Below are 20,043 nucleotides of genomic sequence, written 5' to 3'. Positions count from 1 at the left end.
GGTGGGCAGAGCACAGATAGCCCATTGTGTAGCTTTGTGCTTAATTACAAACAAACAAACTTAACAGCATTTCTATCACCATGAGTTCTAAAAACTTCCAAGTAGTTTTGATGTAGGAGACCAAAGTCCAGTAAATGGGCTTGAATCAAATTCAGGATTTTTCAGCATTTCACCTAAGTTAACTCAAGTTAAAGAACTTTTAAACTAATTATTACTAATGTCGATCTTCCTGAGTCTAGTTCTCATTTGCCTTGTAGCTACCAGTTCTTTAACCAAACCCGTAAATGGCACTTTAGAACAAGCTCCACCACACTTTCGTTTGGAAACTATTTCAGGGCAATGGTAAGCTTATGGACTTACAACACTTAAAATCCAGGGTTTGATTCTCTGCAGTGGATACAGCAGTAGCCCAGTGTGCCTTTGCTTCATAAAACAAACAAACAAATCATTTTAGGTTTAGAACTTAGGAATAGGCCTCTTATACTTTTGATGCTCAATAAATTTATTTTCACCAATATTTATTTCTTAGCCAAGCCATATTGATATATCTTGATAATTTTGAATGCTATGTTTTATATCAGTTAAATATAATATTTTTGTCTAATCAAATCTTGCAAAAGGAATATTTTATGTTATTGTCACAAGAAAAGTAATAATTGTTTTTACTGAGCTAGTTTTATATCTTTATTTCAACAATAAAATTTCTACCTACACATACACTGATTTCTACTTATGTGCCAGCAATAGATGACGAAAGATGTCATTACCAGGTTATTTTGTTACTACTTCTTCAGTGTTTTTACAATGGCAAAGAGGGTTTTTGACTAACCCCATATTCGAAAATTTAGTTTAAACATTTTATTTATTATGGCAAAAGTTTCACAGATATTCTTAAGTTGCAGTGTCCAAGAATTAGCACTTTTCTAATTAGGCATGCTTTTATTTTAAGTTGTGTTTGTACTACATAATACAGTATAAAATGCAAAAGTCAAATGATACTGCAATCTGCCATAACATTCTTATAACAGTGGAGTGTTTTGAGAATTGGCATCATGCTAATGAATATACTTTTGCACTCCAGGCGGTTGAATCCATAACGAAACTTTCTATGGAACAGATTAAATTATGTATTTTTTAAGTTATTTTAAAAATTACTGTGATTTTAATATATTTGTTTGTCACAACTTAAAAACCTCATGCTAAGAACTCTCTTGAAATAGTTATATATAAAACCTGCTAAATATATGTCTTTTTTTTCATAATAGATCAAGTATAGTAACTGATTCTGTGGTTTATATATATTGAAATATTTAAAAAAAAAATTCTAAATATAAGAAAAAAGATTGATTATGAAAATACAAACCAGTAAAAGTGGGCTAAAATAGGCACTAGTGGCAAAGATTTTTTCCTTCATTGTATTGAAAATTAAGGCACCCAAAAAAGGAATGCTAAAAATATCATGTTTCTTTCAGAAGTGTAATATTAATGTATATTACTTACAAAAAAGGTCCAGTAATATTTGTTCATTACTATTTGAACACATATTATCTTATCTGAATATCAGTTATACAACCAGAATTTCAATAAAGCTCAGTAATTTCATTTAATCATCAGTCTTCTTGAAAAAACATAGAACTATTTAATAGGATAGTTTCCAGTCTTGAAGCTATACCATCTTACCACTCTTAGATTTTACCATAAAATATAAATGAATAAAGTAGATTCATTCATATAATGTTAAAATATTCCGTAAATATAAATTTCAACTGGTTATTCGAAACATTGCTAGCTTCAAACGATATTAGTGCAGGTGTTTCTTATTTGCAATCTAAGTGAATTTTGGTGAACTGAAACTATGACTTAAACTTTCCAAAAGTATCTTCAAAGATCAGGTGAAACCTTAAGTTAGTCATTTGTTGTATTACCAAAATTATTGGACAATGTGCTTGTGACAACCTGAAGTTAATACTGTTGATCTTGTAAATTTTAGATAACTGTTGGAAGTAAATTTTTATAGTTAAAGAAAGTACTGAAGGCCAGTTTTACATTATTGGATATGGTAACATGAGTGCACGTGCACCATGTCATTGCAACTTCTGTAGTGTTAGTCAACCACTGCTGAAAGATCGGTAAAATAAAAATGATATACTTATATATATGTATAATATTATGAGATTTAAGCTATTTAGACTAAACATTTGTGGTTTCATGTTATAATTTTTAGTCTTTCTAGAATGAAAGAAGCATAATTAATATTTATTTCATAATTTTTATGGTGGTTACGAGGTTGGTCAAATCAACCCATCCCATACAGAGTAACAGTAGTGAAAGTAATAGATAAAATATAAAGTTTTTTCTCAGAAAAAACATGTACAATGATAAAGCATCCTGTGGACAATCACCACAAACCACTTTGACCAGCAATGTTGGTATGTTAGCAGCCTCAGACAGGTTCTTCTTCCCAACAAAGCTGCCAACCATGGAAGGCGATAAATCCTTTTCACTGATTCATCTGATCACTATTTATCACTTCTATGACCAATCAGGTTTTGATCGTTTGTTCTGTCCAGTGAGGGTCTTGTTGCCTGCACTAATTATTTTAGAGTAGTCTCCCACTGGGAGAGTGATAAGTCTATGGATTTAAAGTGTTAAAATCAGGGGATTAGTTACCTTCAGTGGAAACAGCAGATAGCCTGATGTGGCTTTGCTATAAGAAAAACACACACACTATTAAAATGGCTAAACATTGACTTTTTATTTAATCGGATCATTCACTTTCCCAGGATTTCATCCCCAGTTACATGGACAAGGTGGGTATGAAGTTGTTACATATTGCTTATTCTGGACTCTCTTTAAAGGCAAGGAATCTTCTGCAAATCATATTCATCACATTTCTATGTCCTTAGCAGCTCAGTTGAATTTCCCAATGGAGAATATTGTGCAGGTTGGTATGTGGACCTCCTCCAATGCTTGTATCTCATGTAATTTGCCTGATATGGCAGTATCTTCATTGGATAGTGTTTGTCTACCCCCTGTAGCTATCTTAACCACTTTCGCTAAATTATACAGAAGGGTGAGTATTTTCATTGCCCTGCTTGTTGCTTCTTAACCTTCAGGGTCCCTTACCTCGATTTTACAATATCTCACTCTGTGGCAAGTGTTGCCTAGGCAGGTGTGCTTTTATCAAATCATTTCTGCTCTAGTAACTGCTAATTCAGTATACTTTCTCTAAGTTGGAACAGGCTCAGTAGAAATCAGGTGTTCTATAAGACCACTTAGTGGCAGACTGGGTGGTATTATTGTACTATGCTCTACTGCCACTCATGGACTATCATGAGTAAAGCATAAGGGGATCCTGCCCATCCTTGCCAATCATTGGATTGAATAAATCGTGGTTGGTTTTCTGTTAAACATTTAGGAAACTTGATTCACCTTTTGCACTGTTTCTCAGGACACCCCAATTCTACTAGTGGAGCTAGGGAATCCTTACCACACCTGGTTTCGAGTCACTGGGGTGCTAGACACAGGCTTTTCTTCCAGGATGTTAGAGTGAATTACCTCCAATCTTGGAGAAGTGGGTGAAGTTGTGGGCCCTTTTACCTGGGTCTCTGGATGTTTATTCCCAGATGTCAGTAGGAGTGGCTATCCAGTTGGGTTGAACATTTCCCTTCTTTTTGATCAATATTGGTTCAGTACATTGTCCATGGAAGAGTGTCCATTGTCTCCTTTGTTGAGCACAGTTGTTCCATGTCCTCTGGCACCAAGTGAAATTTACCTTGCCCACATTGTTGGGGTGTGAAAATGAGTGTTCATAATTCCATACCAGATGAGTTCTGTTTCCTCAGGTTGAGTAAAGCATACAAGATTCTGGCATTCTGAGCCTGAGGTGTTGCCTTTTGAACTTCTTCAAGTTTTGGGAGAAGGTTTGTCCACTTCTGTGTTGCTTACTTTCTCATCGTGATTCTGGTGGCTCGGAATGCATCATACTATGGCTATAGGTTGGGATCCACTCACAAATATATATATACAAATAGATAAATAGATACATATCTTGCAGTCCAATTGCTCTAACCACCAACGTTGGATATAGGGACCATGACCCTCTAATTCCAACCCCTAGCAATGGAATCTCAGCTATCTGGTTTGGGCCTGGCCAAAGGGGTAGTAAGTAAATTACAAAAAGACTGAAGCAAGCGAGAATAAATCAGACTAATCCTTAGGTCGGGAAAGGTAGAAACCCTGGCAGTCGAGTAATAACTATAAGTGTGAGTGGAGATAATTATTATTGGAAATACAGTTTTGATTTTAGAAAATTTTAACTTCTGTGTTACTTTCTTTTACTAATGTATATCTAAGTTAAGAATTAAATAATTATAACACAAAAACATAATATTCTGTAATGTTTTTTCACCATTATCAGAAACAATCACTTACATACATGATCAAAAAGTGAAATTAATGATAATACTAGAGGGGCACTCAACAGAGCTCATACCTCAGCCATGCAGTATAAAGAAATTTTCAATTTCCTCTAGGCATCCTCTTTTTGTAATTTACTTACTACCCCTTTTGTGATTTCTGTTTCAGTTCCAGTTTTGTTCCTATGGGAACCATATTGATTAGCTATGCAGGATTTCTAACAACTGTTGTCACATAATTAGAAAGCCAGAAAAACTGTGATAGTTATGGGACATTTTATTGTTTTTGCATATTATTATTGTGTTCTTTCCAGCATTATTCAATGAAATAAATTTTTAAAGGTAACTAAAATATAAAAATAGGAAACTTTTAAAATTAGTTAAGATTAGAATAGGTAAAATATATGATATAACAGAAATTTATCACTAGGTATGCTCACAAGTACTTCGTGTATAATTTGATTGGTTAATGTGATCAGCGCATTTGCAAATGATTTAAAATATAATGGTGCAAATAGTCATCAAACACTGTTTACAGTGACCTTGATCCTCCCAAAACTAATAACTTCTAAGTTGGATCATGGACTGTATGTGTATCAAATTTTGTCCAAATCCATCTAGCCGTTTTTATAGATCTTGCTAATAAACACACAAACACACAGTGATGAAAACATAACCTCCAACTAACTATGGTGGCAGAGGCAATTAATCAAATAAGAATAAATTACCATTAAATGCATATTACTCAGCTTGTATATGAATACCAATTAATAACCAGTCTTTTAATTTATTTTTTAACTCTGCAATGGTATTTATATTCCATAAATCCCTGGGAAGTTGATTCATTATATATATGGTATTTTATACTCTATTACTCTTGTTCCATAGTTATTATTTTATTTTGGAATTTCATAATATTTATTTTCTAGTGTTCTAGTATTATACATACTAGCAAAAATGCCATCCTATGGGCTGCTATTTGTTCTAGTAATTTCCAATCATAGTATTCATACCTCACTGAAATATTTAGAAAAATTGAACATCTGGCAAAGTGTTCAAATTGTTCTGATATAGACTGTAATTTAATGGTACCCTTTGTTGAAAAAATTAACCTTTTTTTAAGAACTTCATGTTTTAGTACTATATTTACAAATTACTTCAATAAAGGTATAATCAATCCTTCACATACAATTCTAGTGAGTCATATTGTTCTTGTGAGGAGACTACTTTTATTTAAAATTGTTCTGTGATAAAGAAATGTTTGTTTCACATGTACATACCATAGTTATTTCTCTAATTATCTGAATCTTGAATACCCAAAGTGTGAACTGTTTTGATGGATTTTTGTTTACGGTACCATTCAATAGATAACGTCACATTGTATTTGTTATTTTGGTCACATAGATATATATATATATACACGCTAGATCCATTATAGTAAGGTAATTTTTTGTACTTTATAATTATTATATATTTATAAAGTACATTTATATCTAATAACTGATTTTTTATAATTTCTTCTCTTAATGTAACATTTGTATTAAGCTCATCAAAGATGAACTTTGAATTACATTTTTTAATTATATTTATTTTTTTAATAATATGTTACATGTTGAGCCATCTACTGTCAATCCATAATGTATAACATATTCTGCTAATGATACATAAATATTTTTTAAATATTAATTGGTAAAATATTTGTATCCTGCATAACTTTGCTGTAATGAGTCTTAACTTATTGGAAATCATATTTATATGTTTAGACCAACTAAAAACACCATCTATAATGATCCATACGTTTGTTTTAGTATTAACTTTTTCAATATACTTACACTTACAATTAGAATATTGTTTGTTTTCTACAAATAAATGTTTGTATTTAGTATTACACCTTTGATCATGACTCTGTAAAATTTTTTTTTAATATTTGTATATTATGAATGAATTATCATAGTTTTTGTTTTATGAGTATTAATATAGATTTCATTGATATTAAGCCAATACTTTAATTTATTGAAATCATCTTGTAAAATTTCTTTGCTAATTTCCACATCAACATGATTAATGGTTAAAGCTGTATCATCTGCATATTGATATATTATACTCTTTAAACTTATATTTACAATATCATTAACATGCAAATTAAACAGCAGTGGACCCAAAATAGAACCTTGTGGAACAACATATTTTATTGTTATTGGATCACACATTATTTCTCCAATTCTTGTAATTGCAACCCTATTACTCAAATAATTCACAAACCAATTATATAACTTACCTCTGCTTCTACTACTACTAATAATAATTGGGGTGGTAGTGATGATCATTTTGAAGAAACTAGTACTTATATATGTACTGATTTGATTAAATAACTAGATTTGTCACAGTTGTAAGTATCAAGAGTTTTTATTTGTTTTTTTGCACTGGTAAAAATCCAATATTACAGATCATCTATCATGGGGCATGCAATTTCCAACAATATGATGTATCACTGTGAGTCAGCTGTTGAGGGACTAAACAGAAAGAATTTGGTGCAGCTTTCAATGGATGGTCCCAATGTAAATCTAAAATTTAAGTGACTTGCTTGTTGAGGAACTATCAACACAGTATGACAAGTCTTTTTGTAGATGTTTGCAGTTGTGGTGTATACGTACTTCATGGCACTTTTAAGGATGTCACTGCTGCTTCAACATGGCCTGTTCAGAAACTTTTATTGAGTCAACAGATTATTCAAAGATTCATTAGCAAAAAGAGAGGACTGAATCAGAAGTTTTTCCTCTTAAATTTTCTTCTTATAGGTGGCTGGAGAATGTCCCCATGGCAGAGCGTGCTATGCAAATATTGTTGCTTCATATATCATAGATAAACTGATCATTCCAAAATTGTGGTCATTCGCATACATTACTAAACTGATATCATCATTTTTGTCAATTTATCAAATGGACAGGTCTATGATGCCATTTGTTGTGCAGGATATTTTCATCTTGGTAGTGAACATACTGAAACGTTTCATGAAACAGTGTTGGACAATATTACTATTGTAAAGCACCAAAGACTTGATTTATAGATCAAAGAGAACTATGGTTCATACAAAAAAAAATTATCTTGGATTTGCAGTAGAACAAGAGCTCAGTAAAATCCTTTTATCAATTCCAAAGGCCATCAATGATATCAAAGTCATGGAACTGAGAAATGAATGCAGGGATTTTATCGTGAATCTTGTTCGTAAGATACTGGAAAAATCCACAGTCAAATATTCTCTGGCCAAATATATCACATTCCTTGACCTCAGAACCAGGGCAACATCAAAACAGGACAGTTTGACAAGGATGAAAAAAACTGCTTGCATTGCTGTTAGAGCCTAGGAGAGTGCCCAGAGGATTAACAGCCTATGATGACATATTGGCCTAGTTTGAAGAATTCATTGATGTGGATGTAATGCACAGTCGATCAGATTTTCAATCATTTTTGCCACATAACAAGGAATGCAAATTGGAAGAATTTTTATCTGTCTAAAAATGTCAATTTCAACAAAGATTTGGTCCTAATTTCACATAGACAAGCAATTGTAGAAAGAGGATTTTCTATCAACAAGGAAAGTGAAGTGGAAAATTTACCTGAACAATTTCTCAGTTCACAGAGATTAATCTGTGACCATATTAATCCTGTTGGTGGAGTACTTAACATTAACATCAACAGCTCGCTTCTAGCTTTGGCACATCTGTATATATGACCTGTATTGAGAAACAATGGAAACAAAAAGAATAGGCAAAAACTGGTCCAAAAAGAAAGACTGCGATGAATGAAATAGACAACATCTGCATAATAATATTGTTGCTTTGCATAAGTCAGGAGATGAGTTTGCTGAAAAGGCAGAAGCATCAAGAGGATTTACTTTCATTACCAAATCCAACAGTCTTAGGCACACTGCTAAAGAAAAGGAACTCATTGAGTTAAAAGACCAATTAGATGAATACTTAAAAGAACTGAAAGAATAAACATACATACATACACCACACTGTGTATGTGTTTAATTTTTCATTGAAATTAAAAATAATAATTATCCATGTGTTTCTCATTCTCTACCAGGTTGTACAGAGATATTGAATCAGGATCTGTGCATGTGTCTGTCTTGTTTTGAAATAAAAATAAACAGTAAACCTAGTTTTCATGTTATAATCCTAGCTCTCAACTAATTACTCCATGAAGATGATGCAAATTGTCCTGGAAAAAACAATTCAAATAGTATGAACCTTGTACTTGTCCAAAATGACTAATGGAAAAATCAGTTTGCTCTATTTCAAATTTTTTTTTCTCAATTTTTCATGAAAGTACTACTTTGTTAAAACTCAAGGTTTATAAGTAGGCTGGTAAGACTTTTGTAATTATAGAAATTCATCCTTGCCTTTTTATTATAATTATTTTTAAAAGAACACACACACACAAGAATTTGATGTAAATTTACACTAAATATGGCAATAGATGGTCTTGGAGGATGTAAGATTTCTACGGGTAATGTTATGAAAGACTTTAGCACTATTCATTAGATGCCTATGTTCATTGTGCAAAACTTATTACCACTTAAGGGAGCCTGATAATACCAAGGAAGAAAATTACTAAGCCAGGTACAAAACAATTTTTATCTTATAGGTTTTCTTTTTCAGTTTTCTTTGGTTATACCTTAACAGTGTTATTTTTGTATTGAAGAATGTAGACAAGATTATTTTAAACTTGATCAAAGATTATGATTAGAAGATGAAGAGCCAATGTCCCTGCCATTTCTGAAACAGATAAGAAAATTGTTTAACTATTTTGTTGAAGATGATGACAGACAGAAATTATTAAAGCCAGTTAGGAAACCAATGACTAACACAACACTGGCTTCATAAAAAATATAAATATTTGTAAGTTAAAAGAAAATCTTATGTATATTAATACATCTTAAGCTAGACTATTCAGTTCCTTTAAGAAACAAAACATTGTCAGTAAGTAATAATCACAATGCTAAGATTTCACATATGTACATCTAACCCAGTGGTTCCCAAACTTTTTTCAGTGATAACACCTTAACCCACTTACCTTGATTTGCATAACACCCTTGCCTGCCACATGCAATAATTTTTTTATGTTCTTAATTATTCTTCATTTGGTGAAACTCTCAAGATACCCTTAGCAACTTCACATGACACAGCTTGGAAACCATTGATTTAAACATTTATGAACAAGAACCTAAAGGTTGTGTTGCTTATTCTTGTGAAAAACAGGTATACTTGTTATATAGAGTTCAATTTTTACCCTTAATAACTTTCAGTACTCCTTTTTTCTTTTGTTTTTTACTAAAAGTGTTGGTAAGCTGAATTAGAATTCTGTATAAAGTGAGCTAACACTTGATTAAGCTGTTGATTAAAAAACAATAATTACAGTTTGCCTAGCTGATGCTAAGCTTTGTGGAGAATGTTTTGGTTTTATGCTAAAAATCTTTACACCTCTTGCTGTATTGTCATAAAATAACATACATTGTAATTCTACAATCACAGTTATGTGAAATTATTTTTACTTTATTATAATTAAGATATGCAGACATAGAATATGTTTTCTTACCCCACAGTTAATTCATATATAAATCATTCAAAATTCCTGTGCATACTGAGCATGTATTTTTAAGTCTCTCAAGGGAACCACGTAGTTCCTTTTGTCATAGATACTCACAAAAGTACGTCAGTCAACTAGGGTGTCACTTTTCTAATGGGAATATTAGTCACATAGAACATACTGTATAGAAATAGACATTGATATTTTCCACTGGCAAGTCATGTAATTTCCAGAGAGATGAAGGAGAGATGAAGTCCTAATGTTGTTCTGTAATTACAGGTGGTTAGCTTTTCAGATTACTACTGGAATGGACATCAGTATTTCACACAAAGTGGAGGTAATCAAAGCAAGCTATATTGCTAGTGTTACTTCCATCATGTCACACCCAAAACACATAAGAGTTTGCTGGCTGAGGATTAAGTGATCATTCTTGATTCAACACAGTAGAAGATGCTCAGTGACCTGTTAGTTGATCATGACAATGTATTTGTGGGATCAGATGGCTGACTGGGTCAAACAGAAGTAACTCACTATTGTATAGACACAAGTAAGATACATCTTATTAAACAGTTGCCATGCACACTTTACTGGAGCACTAGGGTCATAGTTAGTGCCAAGACACAGCAGGTGTTAAAGGATAGAATCATACAGTCTTCTAATAGTGCATGTTTATTTCCAGTAGTTATTGTGAGGGAGGAGGGTATGTTAAAGTCCTATGTTGATTTCTGATAGGTGAATGCAGTAACCTGCATCAGTGCCTTTCCACTACTATGGACAGATACATGTCTGGATGCATTTAAAGGGGTCAGATGGTTCAACTCTTTAGCCATGGCATTTGAACACTAAAAAGTCAAGCTTTATAGTGAAAGCAGAGCTCAAACTGCTTTTAGTACTCAAGATGTTTTTTATGAGTCTTACCTCACGCCCATTGGCTTGTGTAGATGTGTCTATCACTTTGAAAAATCCGGTGAAGCTTACCATGAAGCGGCTGCAATGGGAAAATGCCTGATATATATTGATGAGGTCTTGGTATTTTGCCACACATTTAATATACTGCTGCAAACAGAAAATAGTAAGTGGATGAGAATGGCAGGGTTGAAGTTGAAACCAGGAAAGTGTGCATTTATATGCAATTTCTTAATCATATTTTGGGAAAAGATGGGGTCTTTACTGACCCTGAGAAAATTACAACAATATCATACTGGCCTCAATCTGTAACTAAATGAGAAGTCTGTACAGCAAACGTGTAATGTGTACTCAAAGCTTACCAAATTTTGTGAAGATCAACATATTAAATTCATAATTATAGTAAAGATGATTGTGTGTAGTTTCACAGATATTGGATTGGCCAATTTTATGAAGCATGTGCTGATTGTTATTGATAACTTCATTAAGTTGGCTTAGGCTTATCCATTGGTTGATACTTCAGTGCAATATATAGCTGATGTGTTGGTGGAACACTGGATAAACCAAGTTGGCACATTTGAAGAAATCCACATGGATTGGAGCTAATTTCAATAGTCAACTGTTTTCTAAGTTGTGTAAAGTGTTGGGTTTGGTGAAGATGTGCACTTCACCATATCACCTTCAGTGTGATTTTTTTTCAGAGTGGGTTATACAAACTATGAAGTGGATGCTTGCAAAGTTTATTAGTCATGGTTGAACTGACTATGACAGACACTTGCCTTACATTATGATGGTTTACTCAGCAACAGAACAGAGATTGATTGGTTGTTTGTCAAACATGATCATATTAGGTCTAGAAACATTTTTCCCTGTTGAGGTGATGTATGAGTCTCCCATTAGAGCAGGTGTATCCCAGTGTCTGAAAGCATATTTGGAGTGGCTTAAGTTTGCATTGGTCAATGTGCACAAGTTTACATACCAAACACTAGGAAAGACCACAGTATGGCAGAAGACATTTTATGAAAAAACAGTTAAGGAACAAAAGTTCCAGGGTGAACATTGGGTATGTGCCAGAGGTGGTGGAAGCAACTTGACTCTGGATGGACAGTCCTGTGGCATGTATAAGCACAAGTAGCATGTTGACAAGCTACAGCCAAATGTTACTGAGGAACCTCATGCACTGGTTTGACCATGAATAAGAGGTTGAGAGTTATGACTCAAGAGGATAAGAGTGCTGTTTCAAATCATGGCTCAGTTGATGAGGAGAAAGATGCTGAAAGTGTTTTAGCTAGCTGTTCAGGATAAGGAAGTGCCTGTAGAAGAGGTGCCTGATAGCTCTAGTGGTTGGCCAAGATGCTGCAGCTGATCTAATCAATACTACAAGGATTAACTGATCTTAGTGTTAGAGACTGAAAGGAAGTGGCTTTCAGTGTTTTCTTAGTTATCAGGTGGTATTACATAATGATATGTGTGTAACACATTTTATGATTGCCACTTGATTATCATAAAGTTAGGACAGTTTGTTGATAACAAGATGAATGGGAGTAAAAGGACATTGCTTATTTTATTTTCCAAGCTATCGAGCAGTTTTGTACAGAAACGTTCATAAGAAATCTTGTGATAGCTGTTTGGTTATCACACAGGACAGCTAACTCTTAGTAGATACTGTGCCTAGCATATCATCAGCTGAAAGGGCATTGTGACAATAACTTTTCAAGACATCCAACACTATGCCATCCAATATTTTGGAAAATTGTTCAGCTGAGTATTAGTGGAAGTTCTACGAAGCAGATCACACAAAGCTTTTTAGACTCGGCTACAGTACATCAGAAGTGTATATAAACTTCTACATGTGATATGAGGGTGTGTGTTCTTTCTCAGCACTGAATGTGGATTAGATTTATGTATATCAGTGGTATTTGACTATGCCATGGATTTCTATCTTGTATTATTATTATAATATTTATTCGGAATTCATTCTTTGTTCTGAATATGTGCAGGTTTCACATAACATATGGTCAAGAAAACAGGTAAGTTGACCTTGTTTAAATTATCTTTTTCTTTAGTTGTTCTCATAGTAGGTAATACCTGTTATTATCTGGGGAGAACACTGCTGAATATGATGTTGATAAGAATGTTGAAAACAGCTGTTCAGGTGATATCTAGAGGTTATGGCTCTACCTATGTTGTAATGAGAATGACCAGTCAAGTGGGTAATGCATGTTGCACAAGGTAAATGTGAGGTTTTTTGGAATAATGGAACCTGTCATTTAAATAGTGTGATATATATTATCAGTGCAAATGGTTGAGTATAGGAGAGCCAATGGAACTGATTGTCCAGTGTAAGAACTGCAAGTACACACATTGTGTTTCTGTTATGTTGTTTAATAAAGATTGTGCATTTTCTACACTTGTGTCTATTTTCATTATTCTCTTAAACATCAACTCAGTTAAAGTAACACTACATAATTGAAATCTTGAGTGAATTTCCAGTTATTTAGCAGACCTATCCATTAGCTCAAATAATAATTCAGTTCAACTGAATATACCACATCTAAGTTGAATGTATAGTCTTATCTTCTCTGGATTCTCCCATATTTATTTTTCTCATACCAAGTGAAGAGATTTCATAAACTTTTTGATTGGTGGTACAATATCTTGCTAGTTTGGTGATGGGTGTTAGCAGCCATCTAAGACAGTAAAATTATTTTACTATGGAATATTTTATTTAGTCTAAGTTGGTCTGACCTCAGGTGTGCGTTGGTATATATATGTATAAACACACACATACACAGTAGCAACAGCATAAATATTAATCATGGCTAAAATAATTTTTGTAGAAAATTCTTAGTTTGACTAAATTCTGTGAGACATTACTTTTTATTTTTTGATGAGAAAACGAGTTTAATAGCTCATAAGTGGCAATACATTATGGAACTGTAGCTGTCAAGACATAGCTAGTAGAAGTAGCCAATGTAACTTAACAAAATAATAGTGATGAGCCAGTCTGTCTGCAGCTACTGGTGTATGTGATGTTTAAATATACACTATAGGTAAAAAGTTTGGAATCAGTAGATAATGAACAAATTGACTGGAGGCGAGTACAAAATTGTTTCTTTTCCTTCACTCCTATCAGTGGAATACTAAAATCATTGCATCCCTGACACTACAGTCATTGATGAGGAAGTTGTCTCATAAGTGAACTGGGAAGCCAGTGTTGCCTCATAAGTTAACTTATGATATTTGAATGATACATATAGATAATTTATATATATATATTTTTTTTTCTCAAGATTTCTGTGCATATTGAGCAGGTATTCTTAATGTATATTTCAGTAACTTAGAACATACTGTATTGAAATAGACAGTGATCTTTTCCACTGGCAAGCCATGTGATGCTTCAGGGATACAGTATCTCTTGTTTTGTTAGTTACATGGGTAGCATCTGCATCCTGAGAAAATGGCATTGTTGTTTTTCACACATTTTTCTATGTTTACTCAGTTTGAAACAAGATGATACGATGATGATAAAGAATACTGATATGTGTGTGTGTGTGTGTACACATATATATATATATATATTGAATTACTTTTGACACTCTGTGAGCTCCCCAGTAAAGACACCATGAAATACACTTGTCCTTAAATTTTGATTGTGTTGGAAATAAAATGTTTTTTACAGTGCTTAAACTTCTTTCTACTCTCTTTCTTTGCTTTGAACTCAGTCAAGGTTAAGAGAACATAGATTTTGTCCCACAAAACATTTTCTGGTAAAACTCCAGTTATTTTTCAGCTCCAACCTGAATACTCACAGGGAAATCAGTGAACTTGAGAATACCACATTATCATATAACTTTATTATTCCTGATTATTCCAGTGCTATCACAGTCTGGAAGAATAACTGGGAATACAAACTATGGAAGTCAAATTCCTAGTAACTACTAAGGTTGCTGCAGGAGTATAGGGAAAAGAAAAATTTGACTTCAACAGGAATTCATTTTTACAATTTGATTATCTATGTGGCTTTCTGTGTATGTGTGTGTGTGTGTGAAAGGCCTCACTGTTTGAACTCTGTCTTGAAATAATATATAGAAAATTAAGATTAGAATAAATGTTTGACCATTCAATTGACCACACTATGATATGACTAAAATTCCAAAAGATTTTTGCAACTTGATTAATACCAAAATTAAAATGCAGACTAAATTAATAATGGACCTTAAGATGTTTGAAGTTCTTAATTTGTTTTATGCCCAATCTGAGTTTCCACTTTTAATTAATGCATCCCTTCTGTGAAAAAACTGATTATTGCTACTCAACTTTAGTGGTTAATAGGTGGATACCTTATTTTTATGGAAATAGGATAATAATATAAAGTTGTTTTTTGTATGCCATTGGATCAAAATTGTTGACTACAATTAATTACCATTCTGGATAAATTCATATCCAAAGAAACTCCACCTCTTCTAAGTTTCAAGCTTTATTTTTTTTTCTAGAATAATTTTCTCATTCTATAAGTTTAAGTAATCTTCATAAAGAATTATAAAACTACACCACAATAAAGACAGACTTTTTTCCAAGGTATCCAAACAAATCCAGAAGTTTCTACACACTGAGATCAAGAACTGTTTATGGGGGGTGGGGTTGGTACCAATAAAACTGGCATCCAGAGTAAATTCTTGTACATAGAAACACTATCTATTCTTATTTTTAAAATTTATTCTTTTCTGTGATAGTTTTTCTCAAGAACAGTTTCTGTTATATCTAAACTTCTCTGTACAAGTGGGAGCCAGACATAGCCTAGCGGGTGGCACACCAGGCTGGAAATCTGCTGTTCCATAGTTTGCATTTTGGTGACAGGTGCATTATAAGAGTGATGATCAAATTACATCATTTTATTAGAGTAGCCCATAAGTTGTCAGTGTTGTTGTTCCCTATAGCCTATTGGTTCCAAATTAGGGACAACTAATACTAAGGATGTAACACAGAAAACTTTTTTATTCTTTTGTTAATAAAGTAGGGCACTGGTAGGTATTTTGGTTTGTTGTTTTTGATGTTTAACAAGTTAAAAACTTTTGCAGCTGCAGTGGAAGAAGATTGTTTTTACTTATGTTTTTTACATTTAATTTTACATTGCCCACCCATGGAAGGTAAACATTAGACAAATGTTTTTAAAATTTTAGAGAAATATCTTTGCAATTGTAGATACTTGTATTATAATTTTTACTCACAGCAAAAGTCAGTCTGTTTCAAACCATTAAATCTATTAAACTTTAAATATTTCCTATTCAGAGTTAATGTATAGCAACAGAAACTGTAAGATATTGATACCACCAGAAAAATAGCCTGCTTTGCAGCACTTTTCTGAATAAAGTTTTGAATCTTGTCTCTTATTGTTGTATTTATTCACTGTTATGATAGTATCCATTTTACTTCTATATAGTCTCCTGGAGTAAGTTTATAGATTTAGAACATTAAAATCCAGGGTTAGATTTCTGTTGTGTATGGAGCACATATAAATAATTATGTAGCTTTGCACTAAAAACTTCTTTGTAAGTAATAAAAATCTGTTTTTTTTCAGTGAAAGATGAAGAAAATGAAATATCCACTTAACTGATGTAACATAAAATGTTTATTAGTAATATTGGTACTGTTATGGCAAAATTTGTCAAAATAAGTGAAATACCAAAAGTACAGTTTTAGTATCTTAACTCTTGATCAAGTTATGTATTCAGATTATATATTTTTTAACACTTTTTGTAATTTGCTACTATGACGTCAAGTGTTTTACTATATATATATTTTTTTTATGTTTCAAGCTCACTAAAAATTGAGTCCCTTCAGAGATGGGAGCCTGATAAATATGCTGTTGCAATTGAAACTAGCAAGGTTTCCAATCTCACCCATGTTTACTTCAACAAGGGTCTTTAATTTTGGAGGATATAATACTGGAAATGTTGCTGTAGGCCACGGTTTCCTGTTGCTGTACCTGTAATTTGTAAGACAAAGTAATCAGGTGCTTTCAAATAGAATATTATGTGTTACAGATATATGCAAAAATGAAACATAGAACTTCAGTGTGGTTCCATGCATGTGTAAGAATGTGTGTAATTAGGTAAGTTCATTAGTTAGCCATCATATAAAGCAAATTAAATATGAGGCAACCATGTGAAAATAGTAAATAGAAATATCAAAACAAATAATACATGAAATGCTCTCTAAAACGTACAGCTATGGTGACTTTTCAATATGAAAAATGTGTAGTGTAATACATGAAGTATTTCATATTATATTTTTTTAACAAATGAATATATATATATATATATATACATATTATCAATTTCTAGAATAACTGAAGTGTTTAATATTGGTTTATAACACAAGTCTGCAAATTTAAACTTCATAAAAGTTGGTTTTAATAACAGATTTACCATAATTCCTCTATTCAGATTTCAAAAATTATATTCATCTTTTTTCTATCACATAAGGATTTTTTACAAATCAGGAAGAAAAAACTTACTTAGATCAAAGTTACAACGAATTTACCACAAATATAGCAGAATATGTTTGGGTCATTTACACAACCTCTTGTTGCCATAGCATTGAACAAATAATATTGAAAAGAAAAAAAACGATATCAAAATGCTCACACAAACAAATGCTATCCAGAAATGACACATCATGTGGCCTGTTAACTGTTTATATACTAATGATGTGTTTCTTGTAGGTTTTAGAATGATCGATAAGATTATCATGTTGTAATTGTTTACAGTGGGTGTAAACTTTTTAAGCATAACAAAATATGACCTGATTTCAATGAATATGATTCACTTATGTAAAAGTAAATATGATGTTTTATGAAAAATCTGTACGTGATGGAGAAAAATGAATATCATTTTTGGATTCAGAGTACAGGAATTACTACAGAACATGGAAAAATTTCAAGATAATAAAACCACTGCAGGCCTGTGTAATTTGAGTTATTAAAGTTAGTATGTGAAGAAGTTAAAATGTTTCATACTTGTACCTGATAAAAGAAATTGTACTTTGGAAATGGAAGTTTTACTCTTTTATGTGTGAATTTCGTAAGAAATGTTTTTTTATTTAGTACAGTATTTTAATGTTCAGATTTCATGTCACAATTTATGCAGCAAAAGAATAAAGACTGAAATTCTGTCTGCTTTCAAATCTCTTTTGAATTGACTAATAAGAATTGTGAGAAAAAAAAAACATTTGCAGTTTGACAAGATCTTACAAAGTATTGTCTTTTTTTAGCTGAAAAAACGTCATTACACTGTATATGTTATTTTAGGCACTTGAAATAATAAATGTTTAGTGTTTGGTGCTGCATAAACATAGAATTTCAAATAGATTTTTTGATTGCTTCATGTCCATCTGATTTGATGAGTTCTGATATTAAAAGAAAGACCTCTGAGCAGTAATCTGTGACAGACAAAATTTACATATCAGAAACTAATTTAAACACCAAGTTTAAATTGTATGAAAAATATTTTAAATCTGATGATTTTTATCATATAGTAATAAAGATAATAATTTAAACTACCATTTCTAGCTTCAGACATAAAACTGAGTAGTTTTAGTGTCATCCCCATACATGCCAATAAACACCTTTGAACTGAAAACTTTAAAAACAATAATCATATACATCAACAATAAAATCCAGCACTTTAACAGACTTACCCAAAACCTTTACAAACAAAATTCTAATCTTGCCTTCATTGACAACATATACCTTACACCACTTATTAACATTAATTTTCTTGTCTGTGATGGATTTTGCCTCTCTTAACATTCTTCCAGACTTATCTTTATCATCTAACTCTACATTACCCCAACCCAGGGCTACTGAGAGCAGTCATAAGCCTATGGAAAGAATGTGCCCCCCCCCCCCTCCAAATAGTTTTCAGTTGAAAAGATGCAGTGTGCACACGTGTTTGAAGACATAGTTAACACTTGTTTGAATGTTCCATTCTGATTTGATACATTCCATACACATTCAATGACAAGGAACCCACTTTGAGACTAATAATGGAGATGGCTTGAATGGGCAATGAAGAAAAACTTTTAATATAAGTTTAACATAACAGCAAATGTTCAACGTTTCGACAAGGGTTTGTCATCATCAGGTATTTTACAAAATAGTAGCCAAGACAAGTTAGTTTGTACAGACCAAAGGTCAGTTTTTGTAACTTCTCTATTGTTAGCCAGGCAATATAATAAAAAATAATAAATATATATATAGATGTATAATGTTATGAGATTTAAGCTTTTTAGTCTAAACATTTATGTTTTCATGTTATAATTTATGTTCATTCAAGAATGAAAGCGGCATAATTAATGTTTATTTCCTAATTTTTTATGGTGGTTGCGAGATCGGTCAAAATTACCAACCCATACAAAGATTAATTACTGAAAATAACAGTTAAGATATAAAGTTTCTTTCTTAAGAAATGTTTGATAACTATCCGAACATTTAAAGATTTCGCATATGAAATTTCTAAATTTTCTGATGCATGAAAATATTTTTAATCTTAAAATGAAACTTACTTTGCATGATAGATAGCCAAGATGTAAAAAGGAAAAAAAAAGGCATGAGAGAAACATTGCTTTACAAACCATACAACCTAATAAAAAAATTGATATTTTGTGTATGAAAGCATTGTAATGTTTACTGATAATCTGCCAAATTTCGTTAACATTTACTTACGAATTTAAAAGTTATAGCATGAAAACTATACAAGCACAAAATCGAGGTTGTCACATTGACTGACCCCTTATTGAAAGAGTTAAAGCATTACTTCTTCGTGTTTGCCGCTTTTTCCTGCTTATGAATTTCGAAGTTACAGTCACCACTTCGGGTACTTCGCCAGCATCTGATGCCATATTTTCAGCCATAAGCACAGGATATATTGTCATTCAAATGCCGGGAGGTTGAATGGTATATAAGCTAAACTCTCTCATCTACTTCTGCCTCCTGAGCCAGGCCAGGTTGACGACAATTTTGATTATTTGTTTTCCCCTTGGAGTTTGCCACGCCTTCCCATTCAAACTTGCTCGCCCTTTCAGCCGTGGGAGCATTATATTGTGATGTTCAAACCCACTATTC

At 32.4% G+C, this 20,043-nt stretch overlaps 1 protein-coding gene across 6 annotated transcripts in view; it reads left to right on the top strand.

Annotated features, from left to right (window-relative positions):
- Positions 1–18,274, top strand: part of LOC106460528 (sideroflexin-2-like) — a 108,474-nt gene extending 90,200 nt beyond the window's left edge. For all 6 annotated transcript variants that reach the window (XM_022387276.1, XM_022387274.1, XM_022387275.1 and 3 more), the window contains exon 11: positions 16,736–18,274. In XM_022387276.1, coding sequence (XP_022242984.1) covers positions 16,736–16,847 — 112 coding nt within the window. In that variant the 3' untranslated portion in view covers positions 16,848–18,274. The remainder of the gene's footprint in view (positions 1–16,735) is intronic.
- The last annotated feature ends 1,769 nt before the right edge of the window (positions 18,275–20,043 follow it).

Source organism: Limulus polyphemus, unplaced genomic scaffold, assembly GCF_000517525.1.
Source record: "Limulus polyphemus unplaced genomic scaffold, Limulus_polyphemus-2.1.2 Scaffold787, whole genome shotgun sequence".
NCBI classification, from domain to species: Eukaryota; Metazoa; Arthropoda; class Merostomata; order Xiphosura; family Limulidae; genus Limulus; species Limulus polyphemus.
The sequence above is the reverse complement of the archived record's forward strand: the minus strand, read 5'-3'. Positions and strand labels throughout refer to the sequence as shown.